Source organism: Cynocephalus volans, chromosome 1 (assembly GCF_027409185.1).
Source record: "Cynocephalus volans isolate mCynVol1 chromosome 1, mCynVol1.pri, whole genome shotgun sequence".
NCBI lineage: Eukaryota > Metazoa > Chordata > Mammalia > Dermoptera > Cynocephalidae > Cynocephalus > Cynocephalus volans.
Window position 1 is genome coordinate 39166673 of NC_084460.1, and position 19375 is coordinate 39186047.

At 49.1% G+C, this 19375-nt stretch overlaps 1 protein-coding gene across 2 annotated transcripts in view; it reads left to right on the top strand.

Annotated features, from left to right (window-relative positions):
* The window catches only part of TOX2 (TOX high mobility group box family member 2), a 146966-nt gene extending 138002 nt beyond the window's left edge, over positions 1-8964 (top strand). For both annotated transcript variants that reach the window (XM_063108865.1, XM_063108864.1), the window contains exons 5-9: positions 1047-1274; positions 4389-4469; positions 5193-5588; positions 6263-6390; positions 8202-8964. In XM_063108865.1, coding sequence (XP_062964935.1) covers positions 1047-1274; positions 4389-4469; positions 5193-5588; positions 6263-6390; positions 8202-8238 — 870 coding nt within the window. In that variant the 3' untranslated portion in view covers positions 8239-8964. The remainder of the gene's footprint in view (positions 1-1046; positions 1275-4388; positions 4470-5192; positions 5589-6262; positions 6391-8201) is intronic.
* Positions 8965-19375: the final 10411 nt, after the last annotated feature.

Sequence of the window (19375 nt, forward strand, 5' to 3'; positions counted from 1 at the left end):
GTGAACAGCAGTTAAGAAAAATATATACAGTCCTCCCTTGGTGTTCGTGGAGCATTGGTTCTAGGAACCTCCACAAATACCCAAATCTGTGGATGCTCAAGTCCCACAGTCGGCCCTGAAGAACCCGCGGGCATGAAAAAAGTCGCCCTCTGCGTGTGCGGGTTCTGCATCCTGCATATTTCGATCCTCAGTTGGTTGAATCCACAGATGTGGAACCTGTTGGTATGGAGGGCCAGCTGTATTTATTGGAAAAAGTCTGCACATAAGTGGACCTGTGTGTTGTTCAGGGTCAACTGTACAAGTATATCCAAAACTTGGAAATAGGCCCCCCAGTGACGCACATTCTTTTAGTGTTATGCCAAAGCGTTGTCTTAACAGACTCACTCAAGACTTCCCCGATTCTCTGGGAAAATGGCCCTTCGTTTCAACTCATTATTCATTATTGATAAGGGATTTTATAATTCTGCAAAGGCAGATGTTAACTTGGGGAAAAAAATGATAGAGATGTAAATGATTTTTGTCTGTTTACAAAGCAAATTAATTTTGCCTTGTAGAATTTCAAATGATTTCTGTCCAGTAGAAAAGATTAAAAGTCCCAAAGGTGATTGTTTTATTGCTCTATAGAGCAATAACTAGTTTTAAGTGTAATTTAGTAATTTTATTCTGTCATTCTTTCGGTGACTGTAAAGACTTCTCTTCCTTCTGTGTTTCTCTGAATCAAGTTTACAGCCATGCTGATTCTCTTTGATGAGTTGAACAAACACCCAGGGCTCCTACCCAGAGTGGGTGTGTGTGTGTGTATATATCTGTCTCTCTCTGTGTGTGTCCATCTGTCCATCGCCTCCCCCACCTAGTGAGTGGTCAGCCTGTCAGTGTTTGAGCCCCGGCTGATGGCAGCCCCCTGTCATTGCCTGTGTGTGACTGGGACTGGACAAAGCACACAGAGCTGCAGAGGAAAGTCCAGCTCGGCCTGAGGCTGCGTTGGATCTCCTTGGGCAGGAGGGCCATGGGCTTCTTTGGTTTTCTGACTCCTCTCACCTGGGCAGATCTCGGGAGAAAAGAGACCCTCAGCTGACCCAGGAAAAAAGACCAAGAACCCAAAGAAGAAGAAGAAGAAAGACCCCAACGAGCCACAGAAGCCTGTGTCAGCCTATGCGCTCTTCTTCAGAGACACCCAGGCCGCCATCAAGGGACAGAACCCCAGTGCCACCTTCGGGGATGTGTCCAAAATTGTGGCCTCCATGTGGGACAGCTTGGGTGAGGAGCAGAAGCAGGTGAGCCTCGATCCCTTTCTGGGTCATCCCCCAAGGCTTTGTGGTCCTGCACTCAGGGACAGACTTTGAAGTTCCAGAAGCAGGCCCAGCCTCTGGGACTAGAGACTCTTGCAGAGGTCTTTCCTGGGTTCCATTTGCCCATCTATAAACCGGGAAGCTAGGTGCCTGCCAGTTCTAAACAGGGGGTGCTGGCTGCCATTCTCAAGCTCGTGTCTGGGCTGAGCACTGGGCTGGTCTCTCCCTCCCTCATTTCACTGAATCCTCACAATACCCTGAGGAGTAGCCATTGCTTTCGTATTTTTAATAGGAGTAGATGGAGACACCAAGAGACTAAGTGACGTGCCCAAAGCCACCATCATGAGACAGGGTAGGGTCAGAATTGGAATTCAGATTCACAGAACCAAGAAGCTCAGTTGAGCTGTTGACATAAGATATATTGGTCCAATTACCAAATAAGTAAATATAAAATTACTATTGTGCACCTGAGCGGGGAAAGAGGGGGAAGGACATAGTCTGGGTGAGACTGAAGGGTGAATTCCCTTGAGGAAGGGGAAGAGATCCAGGTGGGAGAGCTGGTAAGGGAAGGAGCTTGGAGAGCACATGCGACTGAAAGGAGACCAGATGGCTAGGAGGAGATGGTGAGAGTGCACATGGGAGAGATAGAGCTGCAGAGGCTGGCAGGGGCCAGACTAAGCTGGGCGTTGCAGGCCTTGGAAGGACTTGGGTCCTTGTTTTAAGAGGAGAGGAAACCACTGAAGAGTTGAAGAGATTCATGCAGAGGAGAGACCAGTCTGGCTGCATGAAGGCATGTTGGAGTGGATGTAGCAGGTCCATAGCCGTCCAGGTGGGAGATGACGGTGGCCTGGACCAAGTGGATGGGATAGGAGACCCATAGAAAATGCCATTCACTGAGCTGGGAAACATGGGAAGAGTAGCAGGCCCAGGGCTAGAGAGATGGATTATTGACTTTACTTATTTAAAATGCCTCCTTTATCATATTCTAAAATTTAAAATAATTTTGGAATATATTATAGTGAGAATAGTTTATTTGTGAGGTGATCCTGAAATCTGCTTGTAGGGGAATGGGGAAGTGAGACAGGGAAAGGAAGGCGGCCAATGAAGGGCACCTTGTCAAAGAAGTTACCTCTGTAGGCAAGAGGAGCACGGTCCCAATGGGGACTGCACAGCCAGAGTGGAGCATGCCAGGTCTTGGAGTTGTCCCGTGTGAGCGGCAAGGGTGCTGGGTGTACACCAGCTTCTGTCAGTCATTGGTTGAGAGCTGCTCCAGGGGACATTAATTCTCCAGAACTTCTTGCCTGCTATGCACATGGCAGACCAGGTTTCTGCTACCAGAAAGACCCCATGGGCAAAGGATCAGCTGTTGGCAGTTAGACATGGAGCATGTTTGCAGTGCAGTAGTAAGGGCCTGGGGATATGGGCAGGGCACCGCCAACTTCTGCTGTAGGGACATTTGTCACTTTCGTTTGCTTGTTTTGTTGGCACCCATTCCCCTTCCTAAGAAGACTTTAGTTTTTTGCAGGGGGGAGGAAGGACTTCCTTTTATACACAGTCTTGGGATTTGATCTCAGGTGCTCTATCCCCAGAGGCTCCTTCCACCAGGTGCTCCCTCTGACCCCATCCGACACAGCCCAGGGGCAAACAAAGGTGGTTGAGGGTCTTACCTCCTACAATTGGTACTATTTCTGAGTTTTTTATTTATTTCCATTGACCTTTCTGGTCTTTTAAATTTTTTTTTAATCCAAGAACTTGGTATATATTTATTTCCATTCAAGAACTTGGTATATCTCTCCATTTATTTGATGCATTATAAATGGCATGTTTTTCCCCATTTTCCTAGCGGATTTTTGTTGATACATAAAAAAGTTAAGAATTTATTTTGTAACTACCCACCTGGCCAAACTATGTTATCATTTCTAATTATTTTAAAATTAATTCCTGGGTCTTTAATGTTAAAAGAAAGAGAGAGAGAGAGAGAGAGAGAGAGAGAGAGATCTGTATATATCTGTCTATATGAGGGTACTTCAAAAAGTTCATGGAAGGGATACCTGTACTCCCATGTTTATTGCAGTGCTATTTACAATAGCCAAGAGTTGGAACCAGCCTAAATGACCATCATCGGATGAGTGGATAAGGATACTGTGGTACATCTACACAATGGAATACTACTCTGCTATAAAAAAAATGAAATACTACCATTCGCAGCAACATGGATGGACTTAGAGAAAACTATATTATGTGAAATAAGCCAGGCACAGAAAGAGAAATACCATGTTCTCACTTATTTGTGGAACTAATAAAAATAAATAAGTAAATAAACAAATGAATGGGGTGGGGAGGGAAGAAGACACAACAATCACAACAGTTCCTTGATTTTGTTAAGATGTGAACAGATATGATGTTGGTGGGGGGGAGGGGGGAGAGGGAGGGAGGAAAAAGAGGAATTGATAAAAGGACACGAAAATCAACTATATTGTATGTTGATTTTAAAAAGTCTAAAAAAAAAGTTCATGAAAGATTTATATTATGTTTCAATTCTATTTTTCCATGAACTTTTTGACGTACTCTCATATCTGTCTATAAATATGCACATGTGTGTGTGTGTATATATATATATATATATATATCTTTTACAAATGATGGTAATGATGATAATTTTGTCTCCTCATTTTCTATATTTATATTTCTAATTTTTTGTTTTCTTTTCCCATTTACATTGACTAGAATTTCTAGAAAAAGATGTTAAATAATGGTGGTGCAACATTAAGATATCTGCGCTGTGCTATATCAGAATAGGTGGTTTCAAGGGGCCTTGTCTTTACATACTCAGTTGTGCTGATGTGACCCTGAGGCCCAGGGAGGTGAAGCATGTTGCCCAAGGGTACACAGCAGCTTGGCTGAAGAACTGGGATGTAGCCTGGTTTCCATAATCCCTGTACAGTGCTCCCAGAGAGGGACCAGTGGGTGACTGACCTGGCTTCTGATCCTAGCTCCCTCATCCATGCACGGCCCTTGAAACCATGCCATCCCAGCCCCCAGCACTGTGTCTCCCCCATAACATTGTCCTCAGTGTTGCCCGTGTCTTGGATATTTCAGGCTTACAAGAGGAAGACTGAAGCGGCAAAGAAGGAGTATCTGAAGGCTCTGGCAGCCTACAGGGCTAGCCTCGTCTCCAAGGTAGTGGAACCCACAGCCCTGGTAGAGTGGGACCTATGGGAATGGCCAGCACTGTGGGTGGTGGAAAGGGTGGTTGAGACCCACATGGTCATGGTGTATGGGCTCAGGCTGGGCACTTTCCATGTGTTCATCTTGCTGAAATTTTCCAACAAGAACCTAATACTCAGGTCAAGCACCTTGCCTGAAATGATGCAGTTTGTTAAGTCTTGCCAGTTTTCATATTGGCCTTACTCCTGACCACTCCATCTGCTCTCTTTCTACACTAGCAATGTAGGAGGCTTAATGCGGCTGTGGATCCCACAGTGGAGGCAGGGGTATTGTCCTGAAAGCTGTTCCAGAGGAGAAGGCATCTGAATTGGCCATTAAAGGCTGAGGAAAGAGGGTGTTCCCATCAAGGGAACAGCTCATGCAAAGGCCCTGAGGCTAGTGCGGAGAATGAATAGAGGACGGCTCAGCTGGCTGGTGCTGGCTTCCCTGCCAGCCGCCTCTCATGGGCAGGGGAACCTCCCCACCCCCCAGAGATAAAGCAGGGGATGGCTGGATGGTCAGAGCCAAGTATACTAAAGACCCCGCATAGTGATCTCTGCTTACTCCACAGTGTCCCCCAAGGAGCCAGAGAGCCATCCCACTGCCATATCAGTGGGTTGCAGAACCACTTGGCCTCAAGCCCAAGCTCTGGCTTATCTCTCTTCTCCAGAGTGACTGGTTTCCATCTTCTTCTAGAGCTCCCCAGACCACAGTGAGGCCAAGAGCACTCAGGCGAATCCACCAGCCAAAATGCTCCCACCCAAGCAGCCTGTGTACGCCATGCCAGGCCTGGCCTCCTTCCTGACGCCATCAGACCTGCAGGCCTTCCGCAGTGGAGCCTCCCCTGCCAGTCTTGCCCGGACGCTGGGCTCCAAGTCGCTGCTGTCAGGCCTCAGCGCGTCCCCACCACCGCCACCCTCCTTCCCGCTCAGCCCCTCACTGCACCAGCAGCTACCACTGCCCCCCCATGCACAGGGCGCCCTCCTCAGTCCTCCTGTCAGCATGTCGCCCACCCCCCAGCCTCCCGTCCTGCCCACCCCCATGGCACTCCAGGTGCAGCTGGCCATGAGCCCCTCACCCCCAGGGCCGCAGGTAAGCAGGGCACAGTAGGAACGAGCCCTTCTGTGACCCCTTGTGGAGGCGGGAGGCAGCCTGGGATTTCAGATACTGGACCTGCCACTCACCAGCTGTGTGACCTCAACCTAGGCCTCTCAGCTCTCTGAGCCTCAGTTACCGCATCTGTGAAGTGGGTCCAGTGCACCTTACCTGAGATGTACTGGCTACACAGAGCAATGGACCCATTGCCAGAGAGATTCTTAGAATGTTCCAGGTCCCCCTCTCATTCTCTGTCCACTACGGCCCCCTGGCCTGAGGGGCTGAGGCAACTGCAGCTTCTGCCAGATCAGCCCTAGCCCATTGCTCTCCCCAAAGCCTTCAAGGCCTCACCCCCACTAATTGTTCCCTAAGATTGTTACAAGTTTCGCCCAGCCCTCGGAGGTCATTTAGTCCAATAACCCCATTTTACAGATTGGCAAACTGAGGCCCAGAAAAGGAAAGGCCCTGAAAACAAAGTCACCCTTATCAGCTAAGACAAGGGTTGACTTTTTCAAAAGGTGCGGTGCTGGGGCACAGGCAGAAGCATTGGGGGCAAAGAGGCAGAGTGGAGATCCTGTGGACACCCTCAGACACATAGAACTCCCCACCCCCACTGCCAGAGACTGTCCCTCATCTCTGCTCTGCTCACATCTGCTCCCTCCCCTCCATAGGACTTCCCTCACATCTCTGAGTTCCCCAGCGGCTCGGGATCTCGCTCACCTGGCCCATCCAACCCCACGAGCGGCGGGGACTGGGACAGCAGTTACCCCAGCGGGGAGTGTGGCATCAGCACTTGCAGGTCAGTCCTCTCCCATCCCATGCTGGACCCACCTTGTCTTGCGATGCAGGCAGAGTGGGAAAAGGGATGGCAAGGGATGGACGTGGCCAAGAGGGACATGGGACAGGGCGAGGCTGCAGTGACTGTCAGCTCTGCGGAGCGTGCGCTCAGCACCTTCAGCACACGAGGTGGAGCAGAGCGGGCCTGGAAGGACTCAGCTGGCCTGATGCCGAGGCCTGCTTGGGAAACTGAGGCTGGTCTCCAGTCTTGCTTTTTCTCCTTTTGTCCTGTTTTTTTCACAACTGCTCCCATGTGACATTCACAGATGGGTCCCATGTGCTACGCCAGGCCCCCTAGAAGCAGAGCCTGGGGCAGCAGGGACTTGGGCGCCCTCACTGATGTGTTGAGGAAGAGCTTGCAGGAGAAAAGGGTGGGGGAGAGGCAGATCAGGGCAGGGGAAGGGGCTGAGCGAGGACGTGGCCTCAGCTGGGACTCACTTCTGCCTGATCCTACCTGGAGCATGAGGGATACTACAGAGTGGGTCCCACCTGGAGGTCAGGGAGCGGCTTCTGGTACCCTTGTGTCTGTCAGCCACTGGCGGTGGGCTGCCCCTGGGGGAGTGCAGCCCCCCAGCAGGGCAGTTCTCTGGGGAATGGGCAGCTGGGAAACTGGGTGAAGCCCAACTGTCTAACCCAAGAAAATCCCACACCTTAGAGGGTTCCCCTACCCTCTGCAGCCCACCGTCTTCCAGACACCCAGACTCCGGTGCCACGTGGCTCCTCCCCAGTCCTCGTGTGGCCTCCTGCCTCGGGCCTCCCTTCCCGCCCTGCACTCTTAGCCTTTCCAACCCACGCCAACTGCCCCTCCTCTAGAGAGTCTTCCTGGGTCCGCAGCACACTCCCTCCTGATCTTTTATCTCAGCAGAAGAGGAAAGCTAGCGTGGAAAAGCCACGCTTGCTCCTTAACCTGCCAGCTGGGTCCCCAGTCCCTTGGCAAATGAATCCCTTGGCCACACATAGGGGATGTAGCGCTGAGAGGCTGTCCCAGCGACCGCTCCACACCTTCAAAAGTAGAACACTAATGTCTGCTGGCCGGGCGGCCATCTCTGCTGCTGGCCACCTGCTGTCCCTAGCCCTAGCCGTCAGCCTTCCAGCACAGGGCCAGGCCCACCAGCTCTCACGGGCACTGAGCAGACAAACACGGCACATGCCCCCATTTCTGCTATGCATGGGGAGGGATTCCACATGGGGGGCAGACTCAGCCCAGCAAGAATTCCCTTCCCCCACCCCAGGTAGGAGCTGACCCTCTCACTCCAGCCCTTTCCCCTCACCTGTTTCCCTTCCCAAAAGTCAGAGTGCTGGGGGAGAGGGACTTCTGCTGTGGATGTCACAGAAGGTCAGAGCTTCCCGAGGCTGCCCCTTCACACCCAACTCGGAGCTGGATCACAGCAGTGCCCTCTTCTAAAAACATAAAGAGCACCTGCCCTCTTTTAATTGTTTGGAACTTATAAAGGAAAACACTGTGATCAAAGATGATAGAAGAGCAATGGTGGCATTGGAAGGGGCTTCGATGAAGGACACAGTGCTGCCCTATCCCCCAGGGTTGAGACCGGTTGGTCCCCTGCTGGGATTCTAGATAGGGTGTTTGGTTCTGCCTGATGGACAGCAAGAGGAGCCTAGTCGCATGTGCCTCATCCATCCTCAGAGGGACAGTTGCATTGAGGGTGAGGGATAAAGGGCTGGAGTGCAGTGGTCCCAGTGCTCCCCGGGCCCCATTTTCAAGGCACTGGGTGGGTTCATGGCAGCTCTGACAGCCCCTCCTCTCTCCCACAGCCTGCTCCCCAGGGATAAATCGCTCTACCTCACCTAATGCCGCCTGCCCTCCCCTGCCCGAGGCTTGCTGGACGGGCACTGCTCAGAGCCTGAGGGGCTGATAGCAGAAACGAGGCCTTGGCAGGAGGCAGGTGACTGACCAGAGAGAGCAGTGACATACCAGCACCCCAGGGCTGAATCTCCTCCTCGACCTCCCACCAGACTGTGCAGAGCAGCCCACCACCCACCAGCCCAAAGAACCTGCAGGAAACTTCTGCCTGCTGACCCGCTTGCTCCAGGGTAACTGTGGACCCCGCGCCTCGCCCTGCACACGGTACCCTATGTCTGGACGTCTGGCCCCAGCCCCGGCTCACATGGGCTGCCCCTGGCGGGTCACTGACCAACGGAAACCCTCCCCCAGATGCATGGGCAAGGGGCCGGCCCAGCCACAGACGTGCAAATGCAGTTTTTTGGTGTGAGCAAAAGATTTTGAACCCTTTGAACTGTTGGCTCCGTGTAAGTAGTTGACTAAGTGTTCTAGAACCGTGCTGGAGACATCTGTAAAATTGTTTTGTGGGGGGAAGGAAGTAGTTTCCTTTAAGGTAAAAAACATTTTATATGATGCTTAGCACATTTTTTTTTTAAGTTTTATCTTAAGAGAGACATGCACAATAGCGGCTGCCAAACCATTTCATCATCTGGACAGCCAGGACCGGACAATTTATAGCCACACTTGGAGGCTTTTTTTCTTTTTTTTAAACCATATGTCCATCTATTTAAAATTGCCAACTATGACTTTTGTCTATCTATTTATGAAGAAAACTTGAAAACCAAGTTGCAGTTTATCATAACATGTGCGTGGTTTGGGGGGTTTGGTTTGGGTTTGGGTTCTTGTTGTTTGCAGCTGTTTCCTGGCCCTGGCAAATGTCTGTCTCAGTGCCCAGTGCTTCTCTGAAGTTTCTTTATAATAAAACTTCTGAAAAATTGAAAACATGTCTGTGTCTTTTTGCACGTTGGTATTTGGTGGTGGCTTTGCCACAACGGAGCCCCTCATGCCAGACAGACTCGGTGAAAGTCCTGCCTGCCATTTACCAGCCCATGTGGGTCTGTGTGGGGGATGGGTCCCCCCAACTCAGTGCTGCCGCAGGGGGGGCATTCATCAGCACATGACTGTGGAGAGCCCCTCCTCACCATTTGCTCAGGGATGGAGCCCCAGGCTGGTGCAGGTGAGTGGCAGGAGCCTAGCGGGCGGGGGAACTTCTTCAAACCTGAGTCTCGGAAGCTTCTTAGACAAGGGACTCTAAACCAGGTTTCCGGCAGGTGCTAGGTGGTGGTACTTAAAAAAAACGTAATGATTATGTGACTACTTCAACAATGTCTGGAAAAATAACAATTACCTGGTATGAAGGTTTGTTGAGAGGCTGCAGCTATCTGCCCTGTGACACAGCTATTCTGAGGTGGGGTCAGGTGCCTGCACTCTGAGCCAGGCCCATGATCTAGACAGAGGAGCCCTGCATTTCCAACAGCTCTCTAGACCTCTTGTTCTCCAATCATAGTAACCTCCACTCCTTGCAGATGACAGCCCCGGGAGCAGGGCGCAATTTCTCTGTGAACAGTTTCCTCACTGGAGGGCATTTTGTAATCCACTTTGGAAAAAGAAAAAAGAAAACCCCAAACAAACAATAACAACGTGCTGTCACATTGGTGGCAGCACCGCAATGTGGAACATAAATATTTCATGTGGTTACAATTTCCTTTCCTGTGTGGAGCTTGTCAGTAACACAGTGATGGCCCAGACAGTTTAATATTCGACTCTAGCTTTTACATTTGAGAAAACAGCATGACTTGATCCACACAGACAGCCCAAAATAATAAGAGTGTGAGGTTATCAGATTGTCACTTCTGAGGCAGAGGCCTCCATCACGCCCTCATCGCTGCACCAGAAGCATAGGCGCCATTTGAAGTGTCCACCGGCCTAGGCTGGACTCTCATCTGCACAGGACACTCAGAGAAACTGAGGCAGAGTCCACGTAGCTGCATAGAGATTTCTTTGAATCAGGAGCAGGGGTGGCTATCCTCTGGTTGAAGGTGCATGCACACACATATCCCACAAACACATATACCCATAAACACATCAACCCCACATGGACACAGTACACACACTCAAACCACACAAACAAATACATGTACACATGCATACTGCATGCACATACCACATACCACATGCACACAATGCCCATGCACACATGTATGCCACGAGCACCATGGCACACCACACACATGTAACAAAAATGTGCACACACATCACATATATGCATACCACATTCACACACAGAAGCCCACCACACACATACCACATGCACACAAACATTCCTCATACCCCCACACACCAGACACATGTGTGTCTTGCACAACACACCGATACACATGTACAAACCACATGCACACATAAAAACCACACTACTGTGCATGCTGGTATACAGCATGTGTATACACGCATCAGTTAGCATGGGAATTATCTGTTCAAGAAAGTTTGGAAGAACTCCCATACAAAAAATATCTGACATGCTATTACAGAACAGGGGTTTTTAAAAAATTGCTCAACACATCAGTTATTACTCAGCTCTGCTTCCCGAATTGCCCAAAATTAATAACTCCAAACCTACTAGATGCTGCAGAGCAGAGTGTGAGACCGTGAGAGGCAGTGTGGTGTGCTGGTTAGGAGTGAGGACAGGGTCTGCCTGGGAGAATATTGACTCGGCTGTCTACAAGTTGTATGACCCTGGGCAAGTTTCCTCTGTTTCTTAGGGTTGTTGTGAGCAACCGTGAGTTAATAGATGTAAAGTTCTCAGAATAGTGTTATCATTATCATTATCATTATTACTTAATCTCCCACCAGAAGGTCAAGTGTCTTGCATTGTGTACTAGTCAGGATGTGCTAGACTATGCTGCAATGACAACTCCTGACATCTCAGCAGCTTGACCCAATAGGAGTTTATTTATGGATGACTCTGGTCCTGGGTGCTCTTGGAGGTCCTTCTCCTGCTTCCAGGAACACTCCAGGATCCAGAGTTCTTCTCTCTAGATGCTCTGCCACCCACTTGGGCCTCAGAGTCCTCCCCTGGGTCCTCTGCAGCCAGCCAGCCAATGGTGAATGAGCAGAGGGTGTTGCAGAAGGTCTGGGAAACAAGGTCTGGAGGTGGCACCTGTCACTGCCTGGTGAGGACACAGCAAGAAGGCAGCCATCTACAAGCCAGGAAGAGAGCCCCTGCTGGAAATCAGCCATGCTGGCACCTTGATCTTGGACTTCTAACTTCCAGAACTGTGAGAAAATAAATTTTCTGTTGTTCGAGCAACCCAGTCTGTGGTATTTTGTTATGGCAGCCCAAGCTGACCAGCACACTCTCAGAATTAGGGCTCCAGAGGGACAAGAAAAGGGGACCAGGACCTAGCAGGGCAGCAGCAGTGTAAAATCATGCCTGCGGGGCACCGACACAGTCATTTTGTGCTGTTGTGTAAAGGCAATGAAATCTACATGGTTCTCGGTAATTTCCAAGGTCCTTTACTTCAACTTTAAAACGTTAGTCATACGTGTAGGTGGCTTAAAAAGTCACACTGTACTATGAAGCTTATGATGACACCCAACTGTCCTCTGTTCTCTACTCTTCCAACCCCAGACTCCCACCACCTGGACCTAAATACTCTCAACTCTTTCTGTTACCTAACAAATAAATATGCACTTATCCATTTTCTAATATTATTTATTTACTTATTTAATATTATTTGCAGAAAGGGAGGATCTGTGCCTCACCTCTGCCTGGCTTCCCTTCCCCGTCCTCTCAATGGAGCTACACGACAGTCTCAATTAATCCATATTCCACGTTTACATTGCTCCTGTTCTGTTTACTGGTGGGCCAAGTTGTGCACTTAATATTTTTTTTTTTGAATAAGTTTTTGTTTGTATTTTTTTGTTTTTCATATGCTTGACTTTCCTCTCTTTATCACCCATTCTTTCCCAAATCTCACAGAACTGTGACTTCCCTGTAAATATGGCCAGACACTTTGTGCTCCAATTCGATCTCTCCCTCGAGGCGGATGGCAGCTGCCATCTGATGCTACCTTTTATTGTTATTTAGGAAATTCCTTTGCTTTTCTCCGCGGACGGGTCCTCCTCTTGGTTGCTTTGCTGCTTTGTTGTGGTTGAGCACATCTTCCAGCAGCTTTCTAAGAAAGGGCACGTGGGAAATAATTTTCAGTTCTGCAAAAGTTTTCATTCTGCCTGCACACTTGATTGATGGTTTGGGTAAAGACTTCTAGAATGAAAGCAACTTTGTCTCTGAGTTTGAAGGCGCTGCCCTCCTGCCCTCCAGTTTCCAGCATTGCTGTTTGAGTTAAATGCAATTCTGCTTCCCCGTTCTTTGTAGGTTGCCTGCTTTGTTCCCCCTTCTCTGGTACCTTTTAGATTTGCTTTTATCCACTATGTCTTGAAACCTCATGGTGATGTACAGTTAGGTGGGTCTTTTGTATTATAATGGCACTCGCTGGACCCTTCCAATCCAAGAGCACTAGACCGCACCTCCCCTTCCAATTCCTTCCGACTTCCTCCTAGACTGTACTTCAGAACTTAGGAACCAATACTCTGGCTTCTTTGTGCTCCTGTCCATGAAGAAATGGTGGTTCTCTTCACTAATAGTAAGAATGTAAGGAACAAATCACATCAATTAATGCCTCTGCCTACGTGTCTTATGCTGGGGGAGTGGGGGATGGGAGGGTGGTCCCCAAGCCCCTTCATCTTCCTCTCCCAGGCTGGCTCTAGGACACAGACTCACATCCTCAGCTCAGCCAGCCCTGTCTCAGCCCCTGCCCAGCCCACCTTTGATGAAGACGGTGTATGAGTTTGCTAGGGCCATCGTAACAAACTACCACAGACTGGGCAGTTTAAACAACAGAAATTTATTTTCTCACAGTTCTAGAGACTGGAAGTCCAAGGTCAAGATGCCAGCAGGGTTGGTTTCTTCCGAGGCTTCTCTCCTTGGCTTGAAGATGGCCACCTTCTCACCATGTCCTCACAAGGTCATCCCTCTGTGCATATGTGCCACGCCCCTGGTGTCTGTCTGTGTCCTAATCTCATCTTAAAAAGACAACAGGTGGATTGAATTTAGGCCCACTGTAAAGGCCTTATTTTCATTTAATCACCTCTTTAAAGGCCCTACCTCCAAATACAGTTGCATTCTGAGGTTCTGACAGCTAGGGATTCGACATGTGAATTTTCAGAACACAATTCAGTCCGTAAAAGACGGGGTGCTCCATAGTGACTATAAACCCCGTGGTACAGGGAAAGCCCAGCCACTGGTTCGTGGACCAGGCAGAAGGAAACAGACACAAACAGGCCAGAATTCTGTGTGGATGCACAAAATAGCCAGGTCACTCTTCTGGAAGGATGTTGCCAGGTTGAAACATGCCATCCCCCACCCGCAGATGGCCATTGGTCATTCCAGGGAATCTACACATCTTGTGAGGTGCTGTGCATGCTGGTGGAGGGAAAACGACACTTACTAATGTGTCAGGGCAGACACTGCAGGACAGGGCTACCTCCCCACGTCTCTACAATGACAGTGAGACACACAATTTCTCACTGTTCTGGTGCTTTCCTAAAAATCCAAGCTTCCCTTCAGGGTTTTCCCCTGATCCTTTGATTCCAGTCCATGAAATGTTATTAGTACAAATGGAGCCAATAAACTTTTATTAGCATTGAAGTTGCAAGTTCAAATGACATCAGGGTCAGGCAGGTAACATGAACAAAGGAAGGAGACAGGATAACATACAAGAGGGAGTGGTGAGGACTGTGGTTAAGCGGAGACTGACTGCCCTGCCAAAAAGCATTTGAATTCAGTGCATTTTAAAATGCCAGGTGTATTAGCCCAATTCTGTTGCTGATAACAGCATACCTCAAACTGGGTGATTTATAAAGAAATGAAATGTATTTCTTACAGTTTGAGAGGCTGAGAAGTCCATGGTCCAGGAGACGCTTCTGATGAGGGCCACCTTCTTGCCAGTGACTGTGTGCAGCAATGTAGGTTGTCACATGGTAAGAATGGCAAGAACGACCCTCTCACTTGCTCTCTTTATAAAGCCATCAGAACCAAGCCCATGATAACATGAATGGATCAGTCCACCAGGCACAGTCCTCATGATCCAATCACCTCTCAAAGGCCCCACCTTTCAAATACCATGATTGCATTTCACACCCTCTAACACAGTTGCAATGGAGGTCAAGTTTCAATACATGAACTTTTTTTTTTTTTTTTTTCCCCAATACATAAACTTTTGAGGAAGTTTTAACCCATAGCACCATGCTAGCCAAAACCAAAAAACAATAGCAACAACAAGCAAGTCTTCAAGCAAAATGCAGCCTCCAAGCATATAGTCTGTGACCTCCATTGAGGATATGGTTAAGAGTATGGGCTTTGAAGACAGACCTAGTTTTGAATCTTAGCTTCTTATCTGTAAAACACAGTCGTATCTCAAATCCTGGAGCTGCTGAGAGGCGTATATGAAATACAGCATGTAAAGTGCTTAGTACAGGGCCTGACACATAGTAAGTGCCTAATTAATAGCAACTGTTATTGTTGTGATAAATCAGAAAGCGGGGATGGTGATGTTTTTTTTTAAAAAGCCTCGAGCAAATGTATGAGCACTCATGTGTGGAGCGGCGGCGCCCCCTGGTGGTAGTAATCATGAACTGCAGTGCAGTGCCGCAGGCCTAACAATGGTTAGGAGTCGAGTTGGGCTTCGGGGTCAGACAATGAGTTTGAATCCAGTCCTGCCATATGCAAGTAAGTAACACGGGTCATTCACCTCCATGCTTAGACTCCATGTTCTCCTCCCTCCACCCCCGTCCCAACAATTACAATCCCATGGAGTGTCTCTGACAATTTAGTGAGACAATATAATATCACTTGGCATGCAGTAAGCCCTTAGTAAGTGCTGGTTTTGACCCAGGGACCCTAGCATGATCCCACCCCTCAGAACACTCCTGTCTTCACATTGCCAAGATTCTTCCCTCTTGTGAGAAGGTAAAACAGGTCGGTGCCCAGTTTTTATTTATTTTTTCTTTTATTGGGTGGTGGTGGAGAGGGGATTAGAGCCCCTGACCAAAAAATAGATCCCCTGTGGATACCTGAAATTCACAGAAGCAAAATATTCTTTTGGATTATTCATTGCTCTGCCCAGACTCCTTTTAAACTGAAAGTTCTCCTGGAGGGATGACTGTATGAGTCCCAAATACCCAGTTTATCAGCTGCTTCTCTCCAGACAGGAGGCGTCTGGGGGACCCTGGAGGTAGGGGACACTTCATGTTGTCATTACCTCCAGTTGGATCCCCCACCCCACTCACAGCCCTTTGCCTGCTTGCTGTTGCTGCCTACAAAGCTGACTCCCTACCTTCTCAGAGGCCAGGAGAGGAGCCCACTCAGGCCTAGGATGGGAGACTCTACCCTTGAGCTGGCCAGGCTGTCTCCAGGAGATGGATGACCAGAGGCCAGGCCTGGGTTCAGGCTGCAGGGGCCCCCTCCTGCTGCGACCCTCTGGAACTGCTCCCCCCATCCCAGCTGTACCCCTTCTCCACACCCTGCTCCTGCCTTTTTATAAGGTACTGGGCTCTTTTCCCAGCAAACTGAAGCACCATCTGTCCGGAAACCCAGGAAGAGGGGCCTCCGCTTCCTCCTAGATCATCCTTTCCTGCCACCTGGAGGAGAAATAAAAACAGGAATAACAGCTCACGTTGCTGGAGTACCATGTGCTGGGGCCTATGCTAGGCATTGCAGACCAATAGTCTCACTTAATCATCTCATCAACCCCATGCAGTAGGCAAGGTGATTATCTATATTTCATAGGTGAGAAACTAAGGCTTAGAGGGGCAAGTGACTTACTGAATCCCAGAGCTAGAAAGTGCTGGAGCCTGGGTAGAAACCAACAAGCCTGATGCCAGCCCCACCACACTACGGTATTTGCCCAATGATGAGCCACTCCCACCATCCCTAAATCCAGGGCCCCCGCTGCTAACTGACCGTTTGTCTGATTGACTTAAGATCCAACCTATTAGCTCACTCTCCAATTGATCGTAAATGAACATTAATAAATCATTGAACTGACACTCTGACCGACTCTAACTAATGTCACTGGCCAAATGTGTTATAACTAATGGACAAACATTTGGCTTGGAAAAGCTATGACCTGACCAACTAATCTCTGCTTTTAAAAAGATCTAATTTTTTATTTATAAAATTTTAGGGCTTTTTTTTAAAAAAAAAAAAAAAATTGAGGTATAATTTACCTACTCTAAAATGCCTAGATTTTAGGTGTACACATTGGTGAGCTGCAACAATTGCAGATGTCACCACCATCTCTGTCAGGACACAGAACATTCCCATCATCCCAGAAATCCCCTCACACCCCGTTCCAACCAGTCCCAGCACCCACAGCCCCAGGCAGCCACTGTTCTGATTTCTATCACTTTAGCCTGGTTTTGCCTTTTCCAGAATTTCTTATAAATAGAAGTGTTCAGTATGTACTGTTTACGTGTCTGCTTCTTTCACTTAACATAATGGCTTTTAAATCCATCCATGTTGTTGCCTGTATCTCTAATTTGCTCCTTTTTATTCCTGAGTAGGAGTTCATTGCACTGCGTAGAGCCCGGCTTGTTTTTCCATTCTCCTGTGGAGAGCCACATGCGTTGTTTTTAGCTTGAGGCAATTATGCATAAGGCTGCTATGAATATTCTTGTACACGTCTTTTTGGACATATGTTTTCATTTATTCTGGGTAAACATGCAGGAGTGAAAATACTTGATCATAGGGTAGGTACATGTTTAACTTCAGAAAAAACCACCCAACTGTTTCCAAAGCAGGTGTATGATCTGGCCAACTAATTTTAACTCCTCATCCGATAAGCCAGAACTACCTACCAACTGACCTCTTTTCCAGACTAACTCACTGGGCTTCAGGGGACTGGAACAGCTCCCGAAGACAGGCTGAGTGCTGACCAGAAGCAAAGGATGGAATCTGAGAAGGTCGCCTGGCTGATTGGTCAGTTGCCCGGCCTCCTACAGGCTTCCAAGGCCAAAGAACTTCTGTGGGGCCAGACATCCCCGGCTCCCTCTATCCTTAGAACATGCTCATTCAGTCCCTCCCATCAGTCCCAAGTGGGAAGGACATGATCTGGGGTATCCTGAGGCTGCAAGTGACCAGGGGAGGCGGCAGGGAGAAGGTGGGACCTCTAGTCCCCACTGAAGTTCTGTGCTCAGGTGTGGTTCTGTGAAGACCCTGGTACACCCCAGGTCTGAGAGAGGAAATGATCTAACCCACGAGGGTGCGGACAATTCTGTTCATAGCAGCCCAGCCCTGGCCTGGTGTCAGTTATCAATTGCTGCATAACTAAGTACTCCCAAACTTATGGCTTAGAATAACTCATTATATCTCACGAGTCTGTGGGTTGACTAGATGGTTCTCCTGCTCCGCCTGGTTGGCTGGGGCACTAGGACAGCTGAGTTGGAACATCTGATTTGGCTTCACTCATGGAACCTAGAGCTCAGCTGGGATGGCTGGAACATCTGGGGGTTGACTGAGCGTCTCTCTTTCTCCATCCATGTGGCTCATCCTTGGGGCCAGCTTGGGCTTCCTCACATCATGTTGGTCTTAGGGGCATTAGATTTCTTACATGGTGTAGTGGGTTGAATAGTGTTCCCCCTCGCCCCAAAAATTCATGTTTACCCAGAACCTCAGAATATGACCTTTCTTGAAAATAGGGTCTTTGCAGATGGAAGTATTTAAGATGAGGTCATACTGGATTAGCGTGGTCCCCAAATCCAATGGCAGGTGTCCTTCTAAGAATAGAGGAAACACAGATACACACAGGGAAGGCCAGGTGAGGAAGGAGGCAGAAACTGGAGTTATGCTAACACAAGCCAAGGAACGGCAAGGGTTTCCAGAAGCCACCAGAAGCCAGAAGAGCGACACAGAGCAGACTGTCCACCAGAGCCTCTAGAAGGAACCAGCCCTGCCAACACCTTGATTTTGGACTTGTAGCCTTCAGAACTGTGAGAGGATAAACCGCTGTTTTTTCAAGCCTCCCAGTTGGTGGTAATGTGTTATGGTGGCCCTAAGAAACTAACATACATCATGACCAGGCTCCAGGGATGAAGGAGAAGCTGCCATTTGTCTTAAAGGCAAGCCCAGAACCGAGACAGCATCACTCTGCTGTGCTGTCCTGGTCACAGCGGGGCTTCTCAAGCTGGGCACCATTGACGCTGAATCAACTAATTCTCTGTTGGGTGGGGGTGGGGGAGCTGGGGCAGGTGGTTGTTCTGAGCTTTGTAGGATGTTTAGCAGAATCCCTGGCCTCCACCCACTAGATGTCTGTAGCACACCTCCCCCCCGCAAGGCAAGACAAGCAAAAATGTCCCCAGAGATTGCCCAATAGCATCTGAAGGGCAAAATTGCCCCCCAGGTTGAGAATCACTGGGTTCAAGTAACAGGACCAGCCCAGATTCCAGGGGAGAACACTACACAGTGTGTGAACACCAGGAGGTACATTGAGGGCCACTAATGGGACACTCGATCTACCACTTCAGAATCACCTCAAGCTTGATGTGAGATTTGCAGGACCCATGTCCCCGAGATCTTCATGGGACCTTTATCTTATGGCCCTACCTCATGAAGTGAACCCCAGGTGAAGATCAGAAGCTGGCACCCGAGTCCAGGACTCTGTCAAGTGTTACCTGTTTGTCTGGTACTTTGGCCCACATGTTACTGATCTGAGCTGGGGAATTCAAAACACCACACAGCTCCTCCCCATAGCAGGCAAGATGTGTGGGGAAATGGTCTGAAGCCCTGAGGTCTGCCCTGGGTGGTTTTTGGAATCAAATAGGCAAGACTTGAGTGTGCAAGTGTCCAGGTTGGGCCCTGCATAAGGGACGCCATGTCCAAGGGCAACAAGGCAGACATACTAACTCACACAAGTAGCAGTGGTAAAGCTTCTCGGCTATCACCCGAGTCCCGGGGCACCACAGGAGAGCCCCTGCCTACCAAGTCTGCACTGGCAGCCCCAGCCACGCAGCGCACTCAGGAGAGCACATCGGCCTGTGCCCCACCATGCACTGCCGACTCCAAACCTGTGACACAGTGGCCTTGGAGTAG